Source organism: Gavialis gangeticus, unplaced genomic scaffold, assembly GCF_001723915.1.
Source record: "Gavialis gangeticus isolate Ggan-Ray unplaced genomic scaffold, GavGan_comp1, whole genome shotgun sequence".
NCBI lineage: Eukaryota > Metazoa > Chordata > Crocodylia > Gavialidae > Gavialis > Gavialis gangeticus.
The window spans coordinates 30,687,431-30,705,178 of NW_017729001.1; the positions used below are offsets into that span (position 1 = coordinate 30,687,431).

Below are 17,748 nucleotides of genomic sequence, written 5' to 3' on the forward strand. Positions count from 1 at the left end.
ACGGGGCAGCCCCGCCGGGCCGCGCGGCGCCCCGAGCCCACCCAAGCGCCGCTGGCACAGCCCCGCCACGGCCGCGCGGCACGAGCGCTGCCCCCCCCACGCCGCTCCCCGGATTTTAGGAGCTTCCCCCGCCGCGGCGGAGCGATTGACAGGCACTCGCTTAGCCTCCCCAGCCAAAGCGACAGCAGGGGCCTAAGGACCCCCACCGGGGACCTTGCATGACGTCGGGCCCCTTCTTGTGACGTCACCGCGCACGGGAGACTATCGCCGCGCCCCTCAACTGGAAACGTCACCGGGCAGACTGGTGAGGCCCCGGCGTCTCGCGAGATGTGAGTGATATAAAAGCAGCGCGCGCAGCGTTTTGCTCGCCATTTTGTGAGGGGCTCTCTTCTTGGAATTATGAGTATTATTATATTAAATAATGACAATAAATAAAAATACTCCTCACTGGGGAATAATTAATATTTTTGTATTAAATAATAATAATAATAATAATAATGACTAATAATGACAATAAATTGTGACAATAAATAAAAACACTCCTCACTAGGGAATAATTAATATTTTTATATTAAATAATAATAAAGACTCCTCAGTGGGGCATAACTAATATTTTTATATTAATAATAAAAACAACTACTCAGTGGGGAATAATATAATAATAATAGAAGGATGCTTTAGTGGGGAATAATATTATATTAAATAATAATGGAAAAGATGCCTCAGTGGGGAATATTAAATAATAAAAATAGAAAAAACTTAATGGGGAATAATTAATATTATTATAGTAAATAATAATTTAAAAAGAGACTCCTCAGTGGGGAAAGAGCTGGTGCCTCGTAGTCGTGAGGTGGTGGGGGCTAGGCCAGGCTCAGGCCCCCTCATGCCTCAGAGGGCGCTGGGCCAGCGCTCTGCCCCCGCAGCCTCTGGGGAATGTCTCCTGCCTCCAAAAAAGAGGGGTCAATGGCTGCTGCAGAGCTACTGTGGCAATGGGGGCTAGTGGACGAGCGATTCTCACCCAGCCGTGCCTGGCAGTGCTCTCAGGTGCCCCGCTGGGTGCGCAAGCGTGACTTGCAAGATCAACCCAGAGACTGCAAGCCATGTCCAGTGTTAAAAATAATTCTGACTTTGTGGTCTTCCTTATCGTGGCAACAGAAAGGCCCGCTGTCTTATTTTCCATTGTGAAAAGGAAGAGCTAGCATTTTCCAAGAGCTGCCTAAAGTGCAGCATGCGCTGTCTCGAGTCCAAGACAGTTGAGGGGTGCTGGCTTTGCCCCTCACAGGTCAGGCTCCAGGCCCTGGGGACGGCGGAGGCACTTCTACCAGTGGTTACAGCCTCAGGTCGACCTCAGGAAATGCCTCAGCTGGCCTGTGTGTGGTCCAGCCCCTGCTGGGTGCGAGTTAATGGGGGGGGAGGGTCACGTATGGAAGTTATCCTTTTCAGGACCCCTACAGAGGTGCAACTGGAAATCATGTAACTCGCTCCCTTTTAAATAACAAATCACCCTCTGATAAGTAACAGTAACTTAACAGTGCAGCATCCAAGTTCAAGTAAAGTCTACTTGAACTTGGATGCTGCAATGTTAAGACACCCCATTTTTAAAGTAAATTTACATTTGTTTTGGACCAGTGCCGGCCAGCACCCTCCCTCTGGGCTCTCGCTTCTCTATTGCAGCACAGTTGATCAAATAACCGGTAAATTGAGCAGTTCTTAGGTCACTGCTTTCATCGAGCCGGTAGCTGCATTGTGTAAAGAAGGGGCTGTCTCCTGCTTGCTTAATAAAACAGATGCAGAGACCGTCACCATCATGGCAAAGGCCCATCACAATGTGCTACGTGCTGCATGTTAAGACGTCTTAGCGGCCTGTAGATGTCAGTCGAGTACCTTTAACCGAAAGAAGCATTTCCCCATCATCCCTCCTACTTCTCAACTCTTTAGCTTTGTTTGAAGATTAATACCGAGGATGAAGTCCTTCAAGAAAACCTCGCAGCACTGAGTCAGGCCTCAGCTTTGGTTCCTGTGGACTTCATGCCAAAGTGAAGAACTAGGCCAATGTCTTTTGAAAAAATAAATAACGTCTCCACGCTCTTTAAATCAGGCAACGTTTAAGACCACACCAACATCGATGAAATATTCAGCCACAATTCAGGATCAGCTTTATCAAGTAGAGCAGACTGAACAGCATGTTTACTATGAAAGCTATACGTAATGCAAGCAGATTTCAAATGACTGTTTCAAGGCGACAAAAAGGTTTATGCTTCAAGATTCACAGTTTGATACATTATCGAAATCTGAAGCCATATGTACTCCCAGAATATCAGAAGCTAGTATTACACAACCAATCTTTGCTGCTTATAGGACCCAAATCCTGCTTGCAATGTTCACATAAATCAGTGCCTCGTTGTAGACTGAAATTTGGCAAAGAGATTTATTATTTAAAAAAAAAACACAATCATCCACCCAGCCAACTATAAGCTTTTAATTAGCTGTTTAGAGGAACTGTAGTTTCACAATGCATCCAAAATGATGTTTTTAATATTGAAAAGAAAAACAACCCACATTAGAGGCTTCAGGTACAAATGCAACAAGAAATTACCTAAACGCGTCACCCATTAATGTAAAGAGATTTGTGTTTGTTATCAAGAAAATTAAAGCCAACTGATGTTTCAAACAGGTAAAGAACACAGAAGTGCCTCAGGCACCTTTTCTCAAGAATATTATCTTAATATTTAGTTGTATTTAGTACTCTTCACTTTTGTACTTATGTTTTTGTTTGCTTTAAAAAACATTTCCCTATTTCCCTATCCTGGTAAACTTCAATTGCACTGTAGTCTTCAAATGCACCTTGCAGAGAATACGTCCTTTATGAGTTCTTCTGTGGGATTTTGATTGTTACCTAGAAACAATAACATGGGTTACTTTCCTCCATGTCAAAAGCACGTGAGGTTCATTTTGTTCACTTCTATGGTTCTATGCTGTTACCTTCTCACTCTTCTGCTCAAGTGCAAGTACCATGGAAGAAAAGGGACTATGCTCCAGTTATTAAAGGTGCTGATTGATATTCAAGTTCCTATCTAACAGGCAAAACTCCTTTCAGGCAACATACATTAATCACGCAGCCTTCATTCCTTCTTCAAAGGAGTTTATTCAAGAGGCACAATATTTTGAGTAAAATTCAGCATTACCTCATTTACAACTAAATTCAATTAAAACAAATAGATTCCAAGAGGTTTCTCAATTACAGCATTCAGTGGAATTGGCAGCAGATGAGTTAGGACTCTTGGGTTTCATTTGTGAATCTATGATTGGCTATGTTACTGATCTACATTTAGTTACCCATGTCCCTTCACACACTTTCATGAAGTTTTGTTCACTATTTGTGCTGGCATTTTGCAAAGAATGAAGTGCTACAGAAGCTTCAAGCTTTCTCCCTTCCAAGATTAAGGGAGCAAGCTTGAGAATGACCCAGTTTCCATCTACTTACCTGGTGTGAAAAGGCATAAAAAGCCACATCCTTCTGAATTTCTCACCCCACTGCCCTCATTCCAAGACATGCAGATACTCACTGTTTTCACTTCTGTATATGCCTCCAGGCCATACTCCCCTAGCTCTCGCCCGTTCCCAGATTCTTTGTACCCACCAAACGGGGCTTGAGCTCCAAATACATCATAACAGTTGATCCTGGAATAAAAACCAAGTGTTAGAAGCAGTTTCTCTTCCCAGAGCATCTACCAGGATCAAGGACTATCCATGAAGATTTCCTTCTTGTACCCATGTGAACTGTCCATTCGTTAACCAGGGAGGACATTTAATTTTAGGGGACGCTTGTCCACATCTATGAGGATTACCCAATCCACACCACAGTCTTTCTGACTGAACACATCCAAATCACTCAGCATCCAGAGTCAGGCAGGTGGGAGATAAGGGGTTCACTATACAATTTTCCCCAATGCAAAACATGTTCCCTCCTCTTGCTCACCAAGCCTCAGTGGGACCTTGCAAGCTCATCAGATTGCCTAGCTTTTGCTATACAGAAGGGCTGAAACTTTCACTTAGCACTTGGGGTCTTTCATGTTAGGTGCAGCTTGGCTTTGCACTGAACTGTAGCATGAAACGTTGTTCATTGCAAGGAGGCTGCTTAGACAAGAAAGCCAAAGCTTGTGAGACAGCTTCTAAAAAGTTCACGGGAAAGATTGGGCAATAGAGGTCCTATGCATAGGCTCTCACCAGACAGTTCCAGCTCGCAGTGCTTGAGACACGTAGTTTGCTTTGTCGATATCTTTTGTGAAGATAGCTGCTGCCAGGCCATATTTAGAGTCGTTTGCTCTCTCAATGACTTCCTCAACAGTTTTGAACTTCAAGATCTGCATGACTGGCCCAAATATCTGAAACCAAAACAGAACGTGTGACGTACACATGTATGCCATAGCACCAACGGAAATTACAGGCCTGATGCAGAAGTTACTGAGTGTGGTTCTCTGGCTTGTGTTGTATAAGGGGCAAAATAAGTTTCTGGATAATATATTGTCTGTCTCGCCTTGTTCCAGCAAGTTAGAGCTCAGATAAAAGAAAGGCGATTTAGGATTCCCATCTGCAATCTGCAGATGTCTGGTCCCTCGATTCCCAGTTGTGTCAGCATCAAGAGAAGTAAAAGCCACACGCATGAGAAATTTGACATTTTAGCAGCATGAAGGTTCACAAAGACAAAATCTGCATGACGCTATTGTTTTAACCTCCTCTGTAGCAATGGTCATGTTGTCCTGCACATCTCCAAAGATGGTTGGCTGGATAAAATAGCCTCTGTCTGCAGCAGGGTTGCCACCACACAACAGCTTGGCTCCTTCACGCTTCCCAATACTGATGTAACCAAGGATCTTCTTAAACTGCTCCTCATCTACCTAAAACCATTAAAAATAGCAGTAAGTCAGCTTGATCCTATAGAGGAAGAAAAGATTCTGTTTCAACCTGTTCTACATAAGAGCTCTTTATATCAGAGTTAGAAACCCTACTTAATGAGATTTAGGCATGCAACCTCTACACGCCTTTCGTTCTAGCTTACAGATGGACCCTACATGAAAAACTGGAACTACAGATTAGAAGCAGTTCAAGTGAAAGAAAACAAATGTTGTGCTCTCACCTGCGGTCCCTGTTCAGTTTTGAAGTCAAATGGGTTTCCAACCACTCTGGCTTTGGCTCTCTCAACACTCCTCTCCACAAACTCATGATATATATCTTCTTGGACATATGTCCGAGACCCAGCACAGCAGCACTGCCCTTGATTGAAGAACAAGGCAAAGTGGGATTGCTCAACCGCCCAGTCCACTAGGAGATAAATGTGGGCAGACAGAGACAGGTGTTTAGAGGAGAACCAGCCACAGAAACAATCTTCATCACCGTTGAAGGCTACGAACCGCCTTCAGCTAACATCCATTTCACATGGAATGTGTGAAAATGAGAGTCTTCATGCCAAACAGGTCATCCTCTAGCTCAATCCCTCCCTCGGTCTGTGGCATCCATTTGACATGACCCAGGTCTTGATGCCCATTTGTTTGGATCAAAATAAGCTTCCCTTTCCCACTACCACTTAATAGGATGTGCCAGGTTCCTACCTCAAGTGAAGGGAAAATCCATAAGGAAGAAAAATGGGAGAAGGGACTAAAAAACCTGGAAGAAATTAGAAGGAGGTAGGCACAGAAGCATACCAAAACCAAGTGGAAAGAATGGGAGGAGAAACACTGCTCACTACAAAAGATAACAAAAAGCTCAGATGAATAAGCAAAGGAAATAAAGGGAAAAAAAGGAATTGGAAAGTCATTATGAAGCAGAAGTTGAACTTTAGGTTAAATTAAGTTCCTCCACCTCCATCCATTACTTCTGTTGTTTTGAAATGCTGACACATGCACCATAAGCAGAAAAATGGGAAGAATATATTATGCTCTCTGGTCATCTTGGTATACGCTGTGCCCAAGACAAGCCAAGTGGTACTGATGGGTTTCATGGGACAGAAATTCCACGATTCCCCCCAAGCCCATCTCATCATTTCCCCACCAACATCATCAAAATCTACAGCTCAGTCACTATGCTGAATCTTACTGTCAGCGTCAGACAAGATGATGTTTGGGCTCTTCCCTCCAAGCTCCAGCGTCACTTTCTTTAAGTTACTCTCTGCCGCAGCCTTCTGGATCAGATGCCCAACCTGAATCCAAAAAATGAGAACTGTTATTAGGAAACCAAATCTCCTTGACTTAGTTAAGAAGAGTAGGTCTGTTAGTGCTTGTTCCTCAGAGGCTCACTTGGAAGCCACTCACACTGCACCATACTCTGACAGCCCTACCCCTGCCAGGTAGTACTGAGCTCTGCCGGTGCGGCAATCGCTGTACAGATAATCCCACTGATATAAAAGTGGAGTAAGCAGAGCAAAACCCAGCTGCTTGTTTCCCAGCTCTTTCATAGATTACCCTAGTGTCTCTGGGCAAATCACTTAACTTGTCAAACGTCTTTCCTCACAACGAAAGGTTTAATGGAAAGTGCAGAGACCCTAGGACAGATTTGTGTGTTCAGCCTTCAGAAAGTTTTCACGTCCATCCCACTGCCACGCTAAGGAGTCAGCAACCCGATTTTCAGAGAGGTTGCCCACAGCTCCTACCAAAGTCCATTAACGAAAGCTGCCCATGATCAGAACGCCTAATCGTCTGAACCATGTGCACACCTTACGTGGCTTTAATTCTAGAGAGGGTAAACAAGCGTTATTAAAAAAAATACCTATATGAGATTAAGCTCTTTGATTTTTCTGGAAGTCCTAGTTATTGCAACACCAACTAGTGCTGGTCATCTCACCTGGCAGGCCAAGTAGTCTTAGGCATTTGTCAGCAGTTTATTCTAATCCCTTCATTGTCAGGGCCCCAGCCGAATAAAGTCTCAGCAGAGATTAAACTTAACCTACAATAGGAGCAGCTCACCAGAAATAATCTTCTGTAATAAGTACTCTTCCAAATGGACTATCTCAACAGAGAAAGCCTTAATAGGGGTAAAAATAGATCTTGCAGCTTCGAGCCAGCTGCTTTAAAAAAAGACCCCAAAAATGAAGGCGAAATGTTTCTGGTGATAGGTGCAGAACACAATATTAAAATGAACGGAGGCTCCCTTCCAGCCCCACAAGCCGCAAGTATCTAGAAATGTTGCTTCTCACCTCAGTGGAGCCTGTGAAGGCCACTTTATCCACCTGCATGTGGGATGAAATGGCAGCTCCTGCACTCGGCCCGTAGCCCGGAACAATATTAACCACGCCTGCGGGGAACCCAGCCTGTGAGTTCACAAGCAGAAGATAAATGTTACTTCACAATTGCCTCGACGGGTCAAGACAACGTGCACCACTCACTGGTCACACCAGCTTCTTACCTCCCACCGGCAAAGAACAGGGCCCCGTTCTATCCCACTCCCATCTGCCAGGCTTATAGCGTCTTTATTTGGTTTGCTAGCCCACGGGCAGTTGCCGTTTGGTCACAGCCTGCCTTCACAGCTCAATGCTAGGAAGCCAGCCTATGCATCCCTCTGGCTCATTCTTCCCAGCGCCTGCAAAGGAACCTGTAACTCCCTCTTTTCTATTGCTCCACGGCCATCTTATACTGCATAATCACAGACTGAAGTGTAAGTAGGAGGCTGGGTCCAACCCTGCTTACTGTCTCACCTCTTTGATCAGACTGGCCACATAGAGAGCAGACAGAGGCGTTTGCTCAGCTACTTTCATCACAATCACATTCCCAGTGGCTAAGGCTGGCCCAATTTTCCATGCCTGCATCAGCAGTGGGAAGTTCCACTGAAAGACATAAGGAGATACTTTCACATCTGACCAAAATTCACAAAAGAAATGAATACGCAGCAGACTAATCTTCAGCCAGTGTCGTCATCTTAACTCCACTGAAGGCAGTTTCGCCAGCTGTAGGAGTTAGCCCACCGTTGTTTTCTTCCCCGTCCCTGCTTTAGGAAACACTTTAGATTACAAATGCGCGGTTCCTTTCACAATTCATGCACTTAATGCACGTGCCGCACAGAGAAACTGGACTAGTCATTCGCTGGTTGGTGTCTGATCTTTGATACTTCTCACTCAAATGGATTTTGCATTGTGAACTCTGGTGCAACATGTCACGTGTTTCTCATTTGCGTCACGTTCACTATTGGTACGTACCCAAGCTTCTCACAAATCGGGAGGGATTTTAGTCTCAGAACACCTCTGTAAGGTAGAAGACTTTCTATTTCACTGATGTGGAAATTAGCAAAGTGATTAAGCAAGCTGCCTGGGGCTGCACTGTGAGCGGAGCCAGGAATGAACACAGGAGAGAGACCCAACTCCCAGTCTAGCACAGGAACCACTAGATGCCCATGTCCTCTTTGGGCTGCGTATGGATGCTGCGAGAGCCGCAGACTTCAAACCTTTGGGAAACAGTAAAATTAGGTATTAGGAATCAGTTTAATCTTCTAGGGTTAGATGACAGGAAAGCTGCCGCTTCACTTTTTTGTTCTGATGTGTCAGAAGAGAAGAGACTGCTGCACAGAGCAACAAACTGGGATCCTACCACCAATGCTGCATGGGAGATATACGGCAAGAACCACACGGATGCTTCTCACAGATGTCATTTTTAAATCTGTGGCATACTTTGGGGTGGAGGCGGGTAAGGAATGAATCTATTTTTAGGGTGACCTCTGACTTTAAAGTAACCTTTGGAATGTGATGTTCAAGGATTAACTTCATTAAGACCTAAAGCTTCATTTGCTGGTCACTTCCTAGCCAGATGTTCCTAGCTGAGATGTTAAAGGAGTGTGCCTGGAAGAGCTTGCTTCCAGAAAGGCCAGTATTATACCCACTGGCAGATTAGGAATCCAGACTAAGTGGTTTACAGTCAATTCCAGCTCATCAGGACAGCCACAAATAAAGTACATCACAGCCCAAATTTGAACATTCATGGATTTTTGTAATATTACCTACAGAAGAAAGCTTAAACATGGCCTCGTTACAGGCAAATCACTTCTTTGTACGCCTGCCATAATTCATTGCAACAAGGCAACACTCAACTTCAAATGCAACCAAGTTAGCCTACATTTCATGTGCTGACCTTTTTTTAAATTATTATTCTAAGGTCTCGTCTCTACTAGTAATTTGAGCATATAAAGCACTTGATATCCTGCATGCCAGACTGGACTGAGCTATCAGTGACTGTGCTCCTTGCTGGGGGGAGGGTTAAATTGGACACACACACACTCAAAGCTTGGCTGCTAATTATACCAACCTGCTTTCTGCTGCAACAGCTGCGTACAAACTCAGTGGGGCACAAGTATAATTTCCCTTCAGAATCAGAAGGAAAGTTGCCTAACAAAGGGCAACAGCTTTCATTTAGAGCCACTCTTATGTCTGAGAAGCGCATTTCAGTAATATTGCAGGACCACAAGAGGCATGTTTCTTACCGGAATGATCTGTCCGCAGATCCCAACTGGCTCATGTCTTGTATAACAGAAGAAGTCTCCATCTATGGGAATGGTTTTGCCGTGGCACTTATCAGCCCAGCCTGCAAAGTACCTGGCAATGACATTGTTTTAGTCACTGGATTTAAGACAGGAAGTCTCCCATGCCAGGGAAGAAAAGCACCCGCCTAGTCACTTCACAAAACAGGTATTAACAGTTAAGCCTGCTCATTTTTAAAGGGACTGTCTTTTTAAAGAGAATCATTTCCCTATGAAATCTCTTAACTGTGCTTATTTATATGTCAAGTACAGAAGGAAGAAGTAGTTTCTCATTTACTGTACGTGTTTCAAAGCACTTTTTAATCAGTATCTTTGTTTCCGCAATATGACAGTTCCTCCTGTTTGGGTCTTTTGTATAACAAAGCGGGGAAAGCGATTAGACGACACCCATTCTCAAAGCAGGTCTCTAGGTCAGGGGTCCCACGCAATCAGTCTGTGGTTCATCTGTGCTTTGCAGAGGCTTCCTCCTCACACCATTTGTTCTCAGCTGTCCTCTCTCCATCCACCCCGGGCGCTCTGGCCCACAGCCAGCCTGGAAACACGTGGTCGCTTCCTTTCCCTGCTTCCCCCAAGGGCTCTGGGATTTGCAATCCAAGACCACAGCCAGCAGGAGGCTGCAGTGTTGCTCCCTTCGGTTACACATTCAGCTCACATTGCAATGCACACAGGGTGTTACATTACACAACACATATGTTACACAGCTTCAACTCAGGATGGGACAGGGGCATTTTACTTATCACCTGCCCGGTCTGTCCACATATCACCACAATGTTAAGTAAACTCATGATATTATATTAAATGATATTACATTAAAGACCCCACCAGCCTTTCCTGCTCAAGTGCAGGGGGGCTGGACCCAGTGATCTGCAAGGTCGTTTCCAGTCCCTAACAACTATGAAACGATAAATAAAGGGCAGGTCAGAAGGCACTGAAACCAGAGGAGAGAACCCCTTCTCTTTTAAGATGGCTTAGGGGGTCTCCTCTCCTGATCAGCATGGACCCAACTGGCGCAGTCCTTTTCAGGGGATCGCTTTTCAGGTGTTGCTGCGTCGGGCTGCAATCCCCAGAGGACCAGGCTGCAAACTCTACCTGCCCCACCAGTCCAGAAGCACTTTTATTTTTTTGCTGGGCAAGTAACATCGCCCTGACATTTTCATCTCCATCCTGGTGACAGCAGTGGGAGACGGCTGTGTTCCACAGCTCATGCATTTTTGCCAAGGCTGATGGGGTGGCATATGCTCCAAGGAATTATAACTCCAGCTGAAATGCTACAAAAATGCCACACCTAAAGGACTCAAGAGGCAAAGCCCACTGGCATAAGATATGCATCGCCAGAAAGTCCCCAGCTAGCAACTTTACTACAGCAGGTCATTAGAAACCAGCAAGAGCTGCTCAAGTGGCGTCTTTTTCTCGGACTGCGCACAGCAACATGACAAACAGCAGCAGACAGACCATTTTCACTAAGCCAGGACGCAGCATGATGCACCATGCCCATACGTTTAACACGTCCAAGCACTTTCCGTCCAGAGACCTCAGATACATGGTAGCATCTTTTAATGGTAGCACGTGGCTTCTGGGATGCCCAAGGAGAGACACGTTCCTGGATAAGTCAATGCTTCATGCCCTCCCTTGCTCCCACGAGTGACTCATTAATGAGAGCTCCTACCTGAGACACTTGATTGTCATGTCCAAATCCACCGAGTAGGCTATAGAGTATGGTTTGCCATTATCCAGAGTTTCCAGAGCCTATGAGCAAAGGAAGATTGTTTGCGTATTTTCCCCACGCACAGACCCAGCTCCCAGCAACAGCCCAAGATGAGACCCAGCTCTGGGTTCTGCCTGTTATCTTTGGGCTTACGCTCAGCACACCTGACTCTGCACAGACTCTTGCTCCGTCCTGTCCACCTCCTGCACCTCGCTTGGAACTAGCTCCTTTGGAGGCTGAACGGGGTGGTCTCTCCTCTTTCCCAGGGCAAGGCCCACTGATCCCACAGCTGTCCCAGAATGGGCTCCCCCCACGTGGCAGCACTCCCAGTTTAAATGCATCAGATTTCCTGAGCTGCAGTTAAAGGACAAAGTCCGGACGTTCAGCCACTACTTTCCCCACTAAATCTATCAAACAGTGGGATGCAGGAGACCATGCCACGCGGGGCACAACAGGCAGGACAGTTGTGGAGCATGATACACACAGCCAAGTAAGCCCGGTCTCTCTCAATCAGGTCTGCAAGACAGTTCAGCAGCTTTCCCCGGTGAGAGGCATCCATCCGCCTCCATGGCGAGCCCAGCTGGAAAGCTGCTTTGGCCGCGCTCACGGCTTTGTCCACATCCGCCTGCAGAAAAGCCCAGAAAGAGAGCGTGAGTGGAGAGCACCCCGCACATGACAGCCCCCATCCCCCATTTCTGGCTGCATCCAGAGGGCACTAACTTTGCAGCGGATGCCCAACATAAGACGACACTGGCAAGACTTGACAGAGCCCCTCCAGTAGACCTGACTCAGGGGGAGCAGCTGGTACTACATGGAGACTCCTAGGGCTTCTTATAACAGGCCAGTAAGTCATCTCAGGAGGCAGGATGACTTCTCCCAGAAGCTGCTGGGAAGCTTGGAGCGCTCCACACTGAGCCACAGCCTTCCCCTGACATGCAGAGAACAAGGGATTGGGGGCCCCTCCTTCACCCTAGCAGGGGAAATTCATGGGCAAGTCCATGTCTGCATTACAGCTGGCACTTGGGGACCTGGCAGCCTAGGAGTGCAGCCTTGCTAGGGGAAAGCCAGTCCACTCTGAGTCCTGGGCTGGATGGAGGGTGCTCCAGAGCTGGGATGCTGCTGCATCTTAAACTGCTTTGAAGGGACAGGGAGAGGGATGGGAATTCCCTCCTTTCTCCAAGCCAGGTAATCCCCTACCAGTGCTTCCAGACCTTGGCATTACAGCACATGCTCTGTGGCCCTTCATTTAGTGATGAACTTTGTGCAATGAAAGGAAACTTTTCCTCTCCCACTACTGCTTCCCCCTACGGACGGAGAACCTCCTGCGGCTCTGGAAGCACAGAGCACCCATTCAGGAATTGCCTTCTAGGGACCAGCACAAGTTTCCTTGCAAGCAAGATGAGCATGCTTCCCCGACCCCTTGCAGGCTGCAATTTGATTCCAGCCCTGGGATGTTTCAAGCCATCATCAGGTACACGAACACTGCAGGGTAAATCATCCCCCCGCTAAATATGGGGCTTTTGCAAATAAACTGGCTCTGGGGGATCCTGAGCAAACTTAGTGTATTGCTGCATTACCATCTGCTGCATAGGCACAGCTGCTATCTTCCCCCCAGCTGGAGCTTTCCTGCGGGACTGCTGTGTTCAGAGATAATATTGTTACGAAACTCTCCAGATTAGATAGAGTGAAACTGGCTGAGGAGTCGGGGCCCTGCTGCTGCAGAAGACCACTGGCCTGTTCAAGCCACACGTGCCGTTCAGCATATTTCAGCCACATTATCTGCAGGGTTAACTTTTTACATTCTCCCGCAAAGCAGGGCGAGAGCCAAGCGTTCTTGTGACTGCTGCCAGGATTTATTTTCGAGTTCAGCAGGAAAGTTTTCTCAGGGACTTTTTGTCTGTCTATTTCCTCTCCAGAATCCAGTTTCACTTTTAAGGTGCCCGTCTCATGTCTCAGTTCTACCTCATACCCCAAAGAGGCAAGCAAAAGTCCAAGCCGCTTCCTCCCCCATTCCCCCACTGGGAATTTGGACAAGTTGCACCACCCTTTTAACCGCCCTTCCACTCCCAACCTCCAACAAAAGCCTCAAGTATGGAACTGAATGCTGACTTTGTGGGCAGGGCACTGGTGGAGACTCACAAGAACTGGGTTAATCCTATACAAGGATTTACCCTTGGGCAAATCACTTCATCTCCCTGTGACTGTTCCCTGACTGTAAAACAGAGATAATGTTTCCTTTGTCTTTGGAGGCAAGAAGCTTTTGGGACTCAGATGGTTTCTTACCACGTGTAAGTGCAGCGTGCAGCACAGAGAGGTCCCCGACACTATGGCATTGAGTTAGTTTGGACTGACCATGTCTTCTCCACTTCTTCTGACCCAGCAGCTCCCACCCCCGTTTCACTGTGGCCCCACCAGGCCTCCGGTCCTAGCTGACAGTGTCTTGGATCACATGTACGAACTACTATGAAATGTGGCAAAGCTGATTTTTATCCCGAGGCAAAAGCGTCCTGCCAAAACTTGAGCACCATGTCATGCCCTTCGTATCCTGCCTCTGGGATCTACTTATCCATAGTCTTAAATTACAGCAACTCTCAGCTTCTCTCTGCATGTGAAGTGAGGAAGGGTGCAGCCATCTGGGGCAGGTTTTGCAAAAGAAATAGCAGAATATCTTGGAGCAGCTAATCATCTTCTCTGCCTGCTTTGCACACATTTTTGATTAATCACTGCAAAGCAAAGCCAGGTGTTCAGGAACCGGGAATGCAAAACAAATACAGCGTTTTACTGAACCACATGGAAATGAGGCACCCACTGGCTGAGGGACAGAGAGCAAACGCATGCGATCAGGATCACCTGAAGCTCATGATTTTTGCCAGTCCTTTATATCTCAGGAACACGTCAAAGCTGTTTCTAAGACCCTGGAAAGATAACGTTTACCTTGTCACCCTCAGCAACCTGGCAAATCACCTCCCCTGTGGCTGGATTGATGGAAGGGAAAGTCTTCTTGCTGACTGCATCATGCCATTCGTTGTTGATGAAAATCTGTAGTAAAAAAAAGACATTTGTGACAAGCGTTCAAGACCTGGAGCCAGAACCAAGCAGAATCTGGAAGCTCTCCATATTTGTTTGGTGCCATCTTAAACAGGAGCCCTGAACACGGGCACCATGCCTTGCAAACCCAGCATCTCTCCCCCTCCTCTCCCGCATTTTTAAGTCGCAAGAATCTGGAAAGTGTAACATGCACGTACACACCCACACCGCTGCTCTGCATGGGTGTAATAAATAAAGCTGTGGACACAAATGACATGCCAAGAATCCCAAAGAAGCCGCTATTAAGCCTGAAGCAGCTGGTTTCACTTAACATTTTGGAACAGTTTTGTTCTTCTTGGCTGCATGAGGCGACTCAATGAGACTGGAGGCAACAGCCGTGACAGGTAGATTTCAAAATTGAGCACTATGTTTGGATATCAAGCTCCTCACTCTCAGGAGATAATCCAGGCTGGACGGCATCCTCAGAGACCGAGCTCCAGCTCTCGGCAGATACGCAGCACTGGGCTCCCCATGCGAGACCCTGCTGCTGTTTCTGCTACTCCAGCGCTCTGCCTCCTGCAGCTGCCCTGGGAAGCGAGACACGGACAATCCCTGCAGGGCCCCCGACAGCACAGCCACAAGCAGGCCACGCACACCTGGTCTGCTGGGGACCAGGCCAGGCCATCGGCCCCACACCTGCCTTCTCTCAGCTCTGAAGACCTTGCCAGAGCTGAAGGCTGGGTGGGGAAGGAAGAGGGCAGGCAACACGGAGCAAGACACAAGCCACTAGGAAGTGCTACCAAACAGATCAGATACATAAGGCGACCCCTCGATCTTGTGGATCTATCTCCAGTGGGACCTGCCTGACACCCCCGCTCCAGTCCATTCAAGACCCGGCTACCAGTCTGGATCTGGACCCCTTAAAGGCAGCCAGCACGGTATTGCCAAGGCTTCCAACGCTACCAAGCCTGCCAGAGCACCATAAAACCCGGCGATACGTCGGCACCCTGCATGTGGTCTCAGTCCAGCTCCTTGTTCAAAGGAAGAGAAGAGCAGACCATGCCTCTCTCCGCCCTTCCTATCTTCCACGTGGCACGTGCACTTGTTGCTCCTCGTCTCAAAGCTCCAGAAAGCGTGGTGACCCCTGCCATTTCTGGTCCCGGAGCTCTTCCTACAGCAAAAGCCCCGAGCCGGGCTTTTAGGCACTGCTGCAAAGAAGCTTGAACACAGCAGCCTAGTTTGTTCGATGCTTACTACGGGGGGCTGAAACCACTTGGGTGATGCAGCCCGGCTGTCGCGCTCTTCCATGGCACGGACAGCACGAGACCGGCCTGTGTGTAGGATGCACTTCACACCCCCGCAAGGCTTCAGCGGGTTCATTTAAACAACGGCAGACCCACCGCACTGAAAAAACAACCCCAAGCCTTCCATGCAAGACGCACCACGCGACCCACAAACTGCCCACAAGAAGCGGCAGTTTCAGATGTGACGCCCATGTTCAGCAGGGCATGAAGCACCGCCCCAGGGCAGGACTCCACTCCTGGGGATATAATAAATCAGCCTGGGGCCTGGGCACATCAGCTGTTGCCAGAGACCAGTTTATAGCTTTTCTCTTGGTAGCTTTTACAGTCCTTTCTCTGTTCAGCGAACAGCTGCTGCTGCTACAGCGCCTGCTCGTACATCATCTCTCCCCCAAGGGCGAAAGAGTCGTCTCTGGAGCTGCCCCCACCACGAACCGCCTTCCTCATTTAAAATGTTTGTAGCATCCCATTCTTGCTGGAATGAGAGGTCAACCTTAGACTTATCTACTGGAGCAGCCATGGTTCATTTTGATGTGGGGCACCGTCCAAGGGCAGTAAAAATGAAACAGTCTGAAGTGTCTCTTGCTCCAAAAAGCTAAGCAGCTTCAAGGCAGCCCCATTTCTCTGCCAGTGCCTGGCACCGAGCCCCACCAGCTCCGTCTCCAGCTACCCGGGCAAAGCTCAAACTTGGCAGGTCGACGCATGTGAAGTCCATCAAAGTTCTGAAAAGCAACCGGAGCTGCCAGGAAGGAAAAAGAAATGCTCCCTTGGAGACCACACTCACAACCTGCCCCGTTTAACTGCCCTCCACGGGTAACTGTGGTTGACATTATTAGCATTCTTGCGACATTTTCCCCTAACTGATGCGAGACCACTTCTGTGCCAGAGCCCGGCCAGCCGTTGCTGGCCCAACGCTGCGATCCTTTCCTTCCAAATTAAAGATTAACCCATAAGCCCTGGAGCAGTCTCCGTGCAAAGATCAGGGCGCTTCCGATCAGTAAGAGCAGGACGCTGCCCGTCTAGCAGCCACCGCTTGCATCAAACCTGTTGCACAAAAGCTGTGGTGCAAGAATTCGGAGGCCCCGCCTGTGCCACGAAGCCTGGTGGTTCTTGCAGCACAGCCGTGCTGCCGGAGGTATGAAACGACACACACTGCGAACGCCCGGGTGTGAAGGTGGCGATACCAGCCAAGAAACTCCTGTCACCACAGCGTCTCCGCAAGGCCCCTGCTTCCACAGCCACGAACGTCTAGTGTTAGACCGGCAGATGACGACACGGCTCCAGCCAAGAACACTGCATTTCTCCTGCAGGCAGACGCCCAAGCGGCATGTCCTAAGGCAACGGTAAGGAAAAGCAGAAACCTGGCTACGCAACGCAAACCCGCAGCCCGGCTTCCCCTTTCCAATGGGGCAGCTCCCGCTTCCCCTGCAGCTGCCGGCACAATGAAGCCGAGGAGCCAGCGATCATCACGATGCAGCTGAACTGAAGCCAGGGAAACTCAGGCCAGCGGCAGAGGACAAGCGCTTGTTCGGCCAGGATCCGCTGCACGGCTGCGGGAGGCCACGAGGCTCCAAAACGGCTCGTCCCAAGCACGGGCTTTCTCCTGAGAATCGTTTGCACTGAAGCACACCCCTGACACCGCGGGGCCCTTGCAGCCAGCTCCCCGCCTGGCACCCGGCAGCGCGGAAGCGTCCAGGCTGCCCGTGGCGGCGCGGCTATTTACTCAGTGCAAAACAACACGGAGCAGAGGGAACTGCACGGGCCTGCCCAGCCCCTCTCGCTTCCTCTCCAGAATAAGCCCATTTCTCCGAGTCCCCGGCACCAGCCAGGGGAAGGGAAAAGACTCGGGCCTTGCGGTCCGGGGAGGCGCCCAGAGCTTCTGGCAGGGGGAAGAAGAGAGAGAGAAACTGCTCCCCGCGTCCCTCCTGCCCTGGACCATCGCCATCGCCACCTCCCCCAGCCGAGGGCAAACGGGGGCCTTTACTCCGTTACACAAGACCCCAGACCAGCGGCTCCCGACTTGGCAGCTTGGAAAACGCCGGCGCTTTGCTTCCACTCGGAGCGGGCTGGGGCTGGGGCTGGGGCTGGACTGCGGACAGATCCTAAGAGCGAGTCTCCTGCTGCCCAGAACTGGGAAAGGCCCTGCGGGACCCGCCCGGTCGTGGCGGCGCGGCGCAGCGAAGCCGAGCCGGGCCGGGC

General features: G+C 48.7%; 1 protein-coding gene across 1 annotated transcript; it reads right to left on the minus strand.

The window, feature by feature from the left end:
* Positions 1-2,455: 2,455 nt before the first annotated feature.
* On the minus strand, positions 2,456-14,280 carry ALDH2 (aldehyde dehydrogenase 2 family (mitochondrial)). The gene is made up of 12 exons (XM_019507227.1): positions 14,156-14,280; positions 11,706-11,846; positions 11,183-11,262; positions 9,460-9,571; positions 7,688-7,816; positions 7,190-7,303; positions 6,094-6,196; positions 5,138-5,322; positions 4,734-4,898; positions 4,228-4,385; positions 3,567-3,681; positions 2,456-2,896 (listed from the first exon to the last, which is right to left on the minus strand). Exons 2-12 carry the CDS (start codon positions 11,778-11,780, stop codon positions 2,864-2,866), a joined length of 1,269 nt encoding a protein of 422 aa, XP_019362772.1. The 5' UTR covers positions 11,781-11,846; positions 14,156-14,280; the 3' UTR covers positions 2,456-2,863.
* Between the last annotated feature and the right edge of the window lie 3,468 nt (positions 14,281-17,748).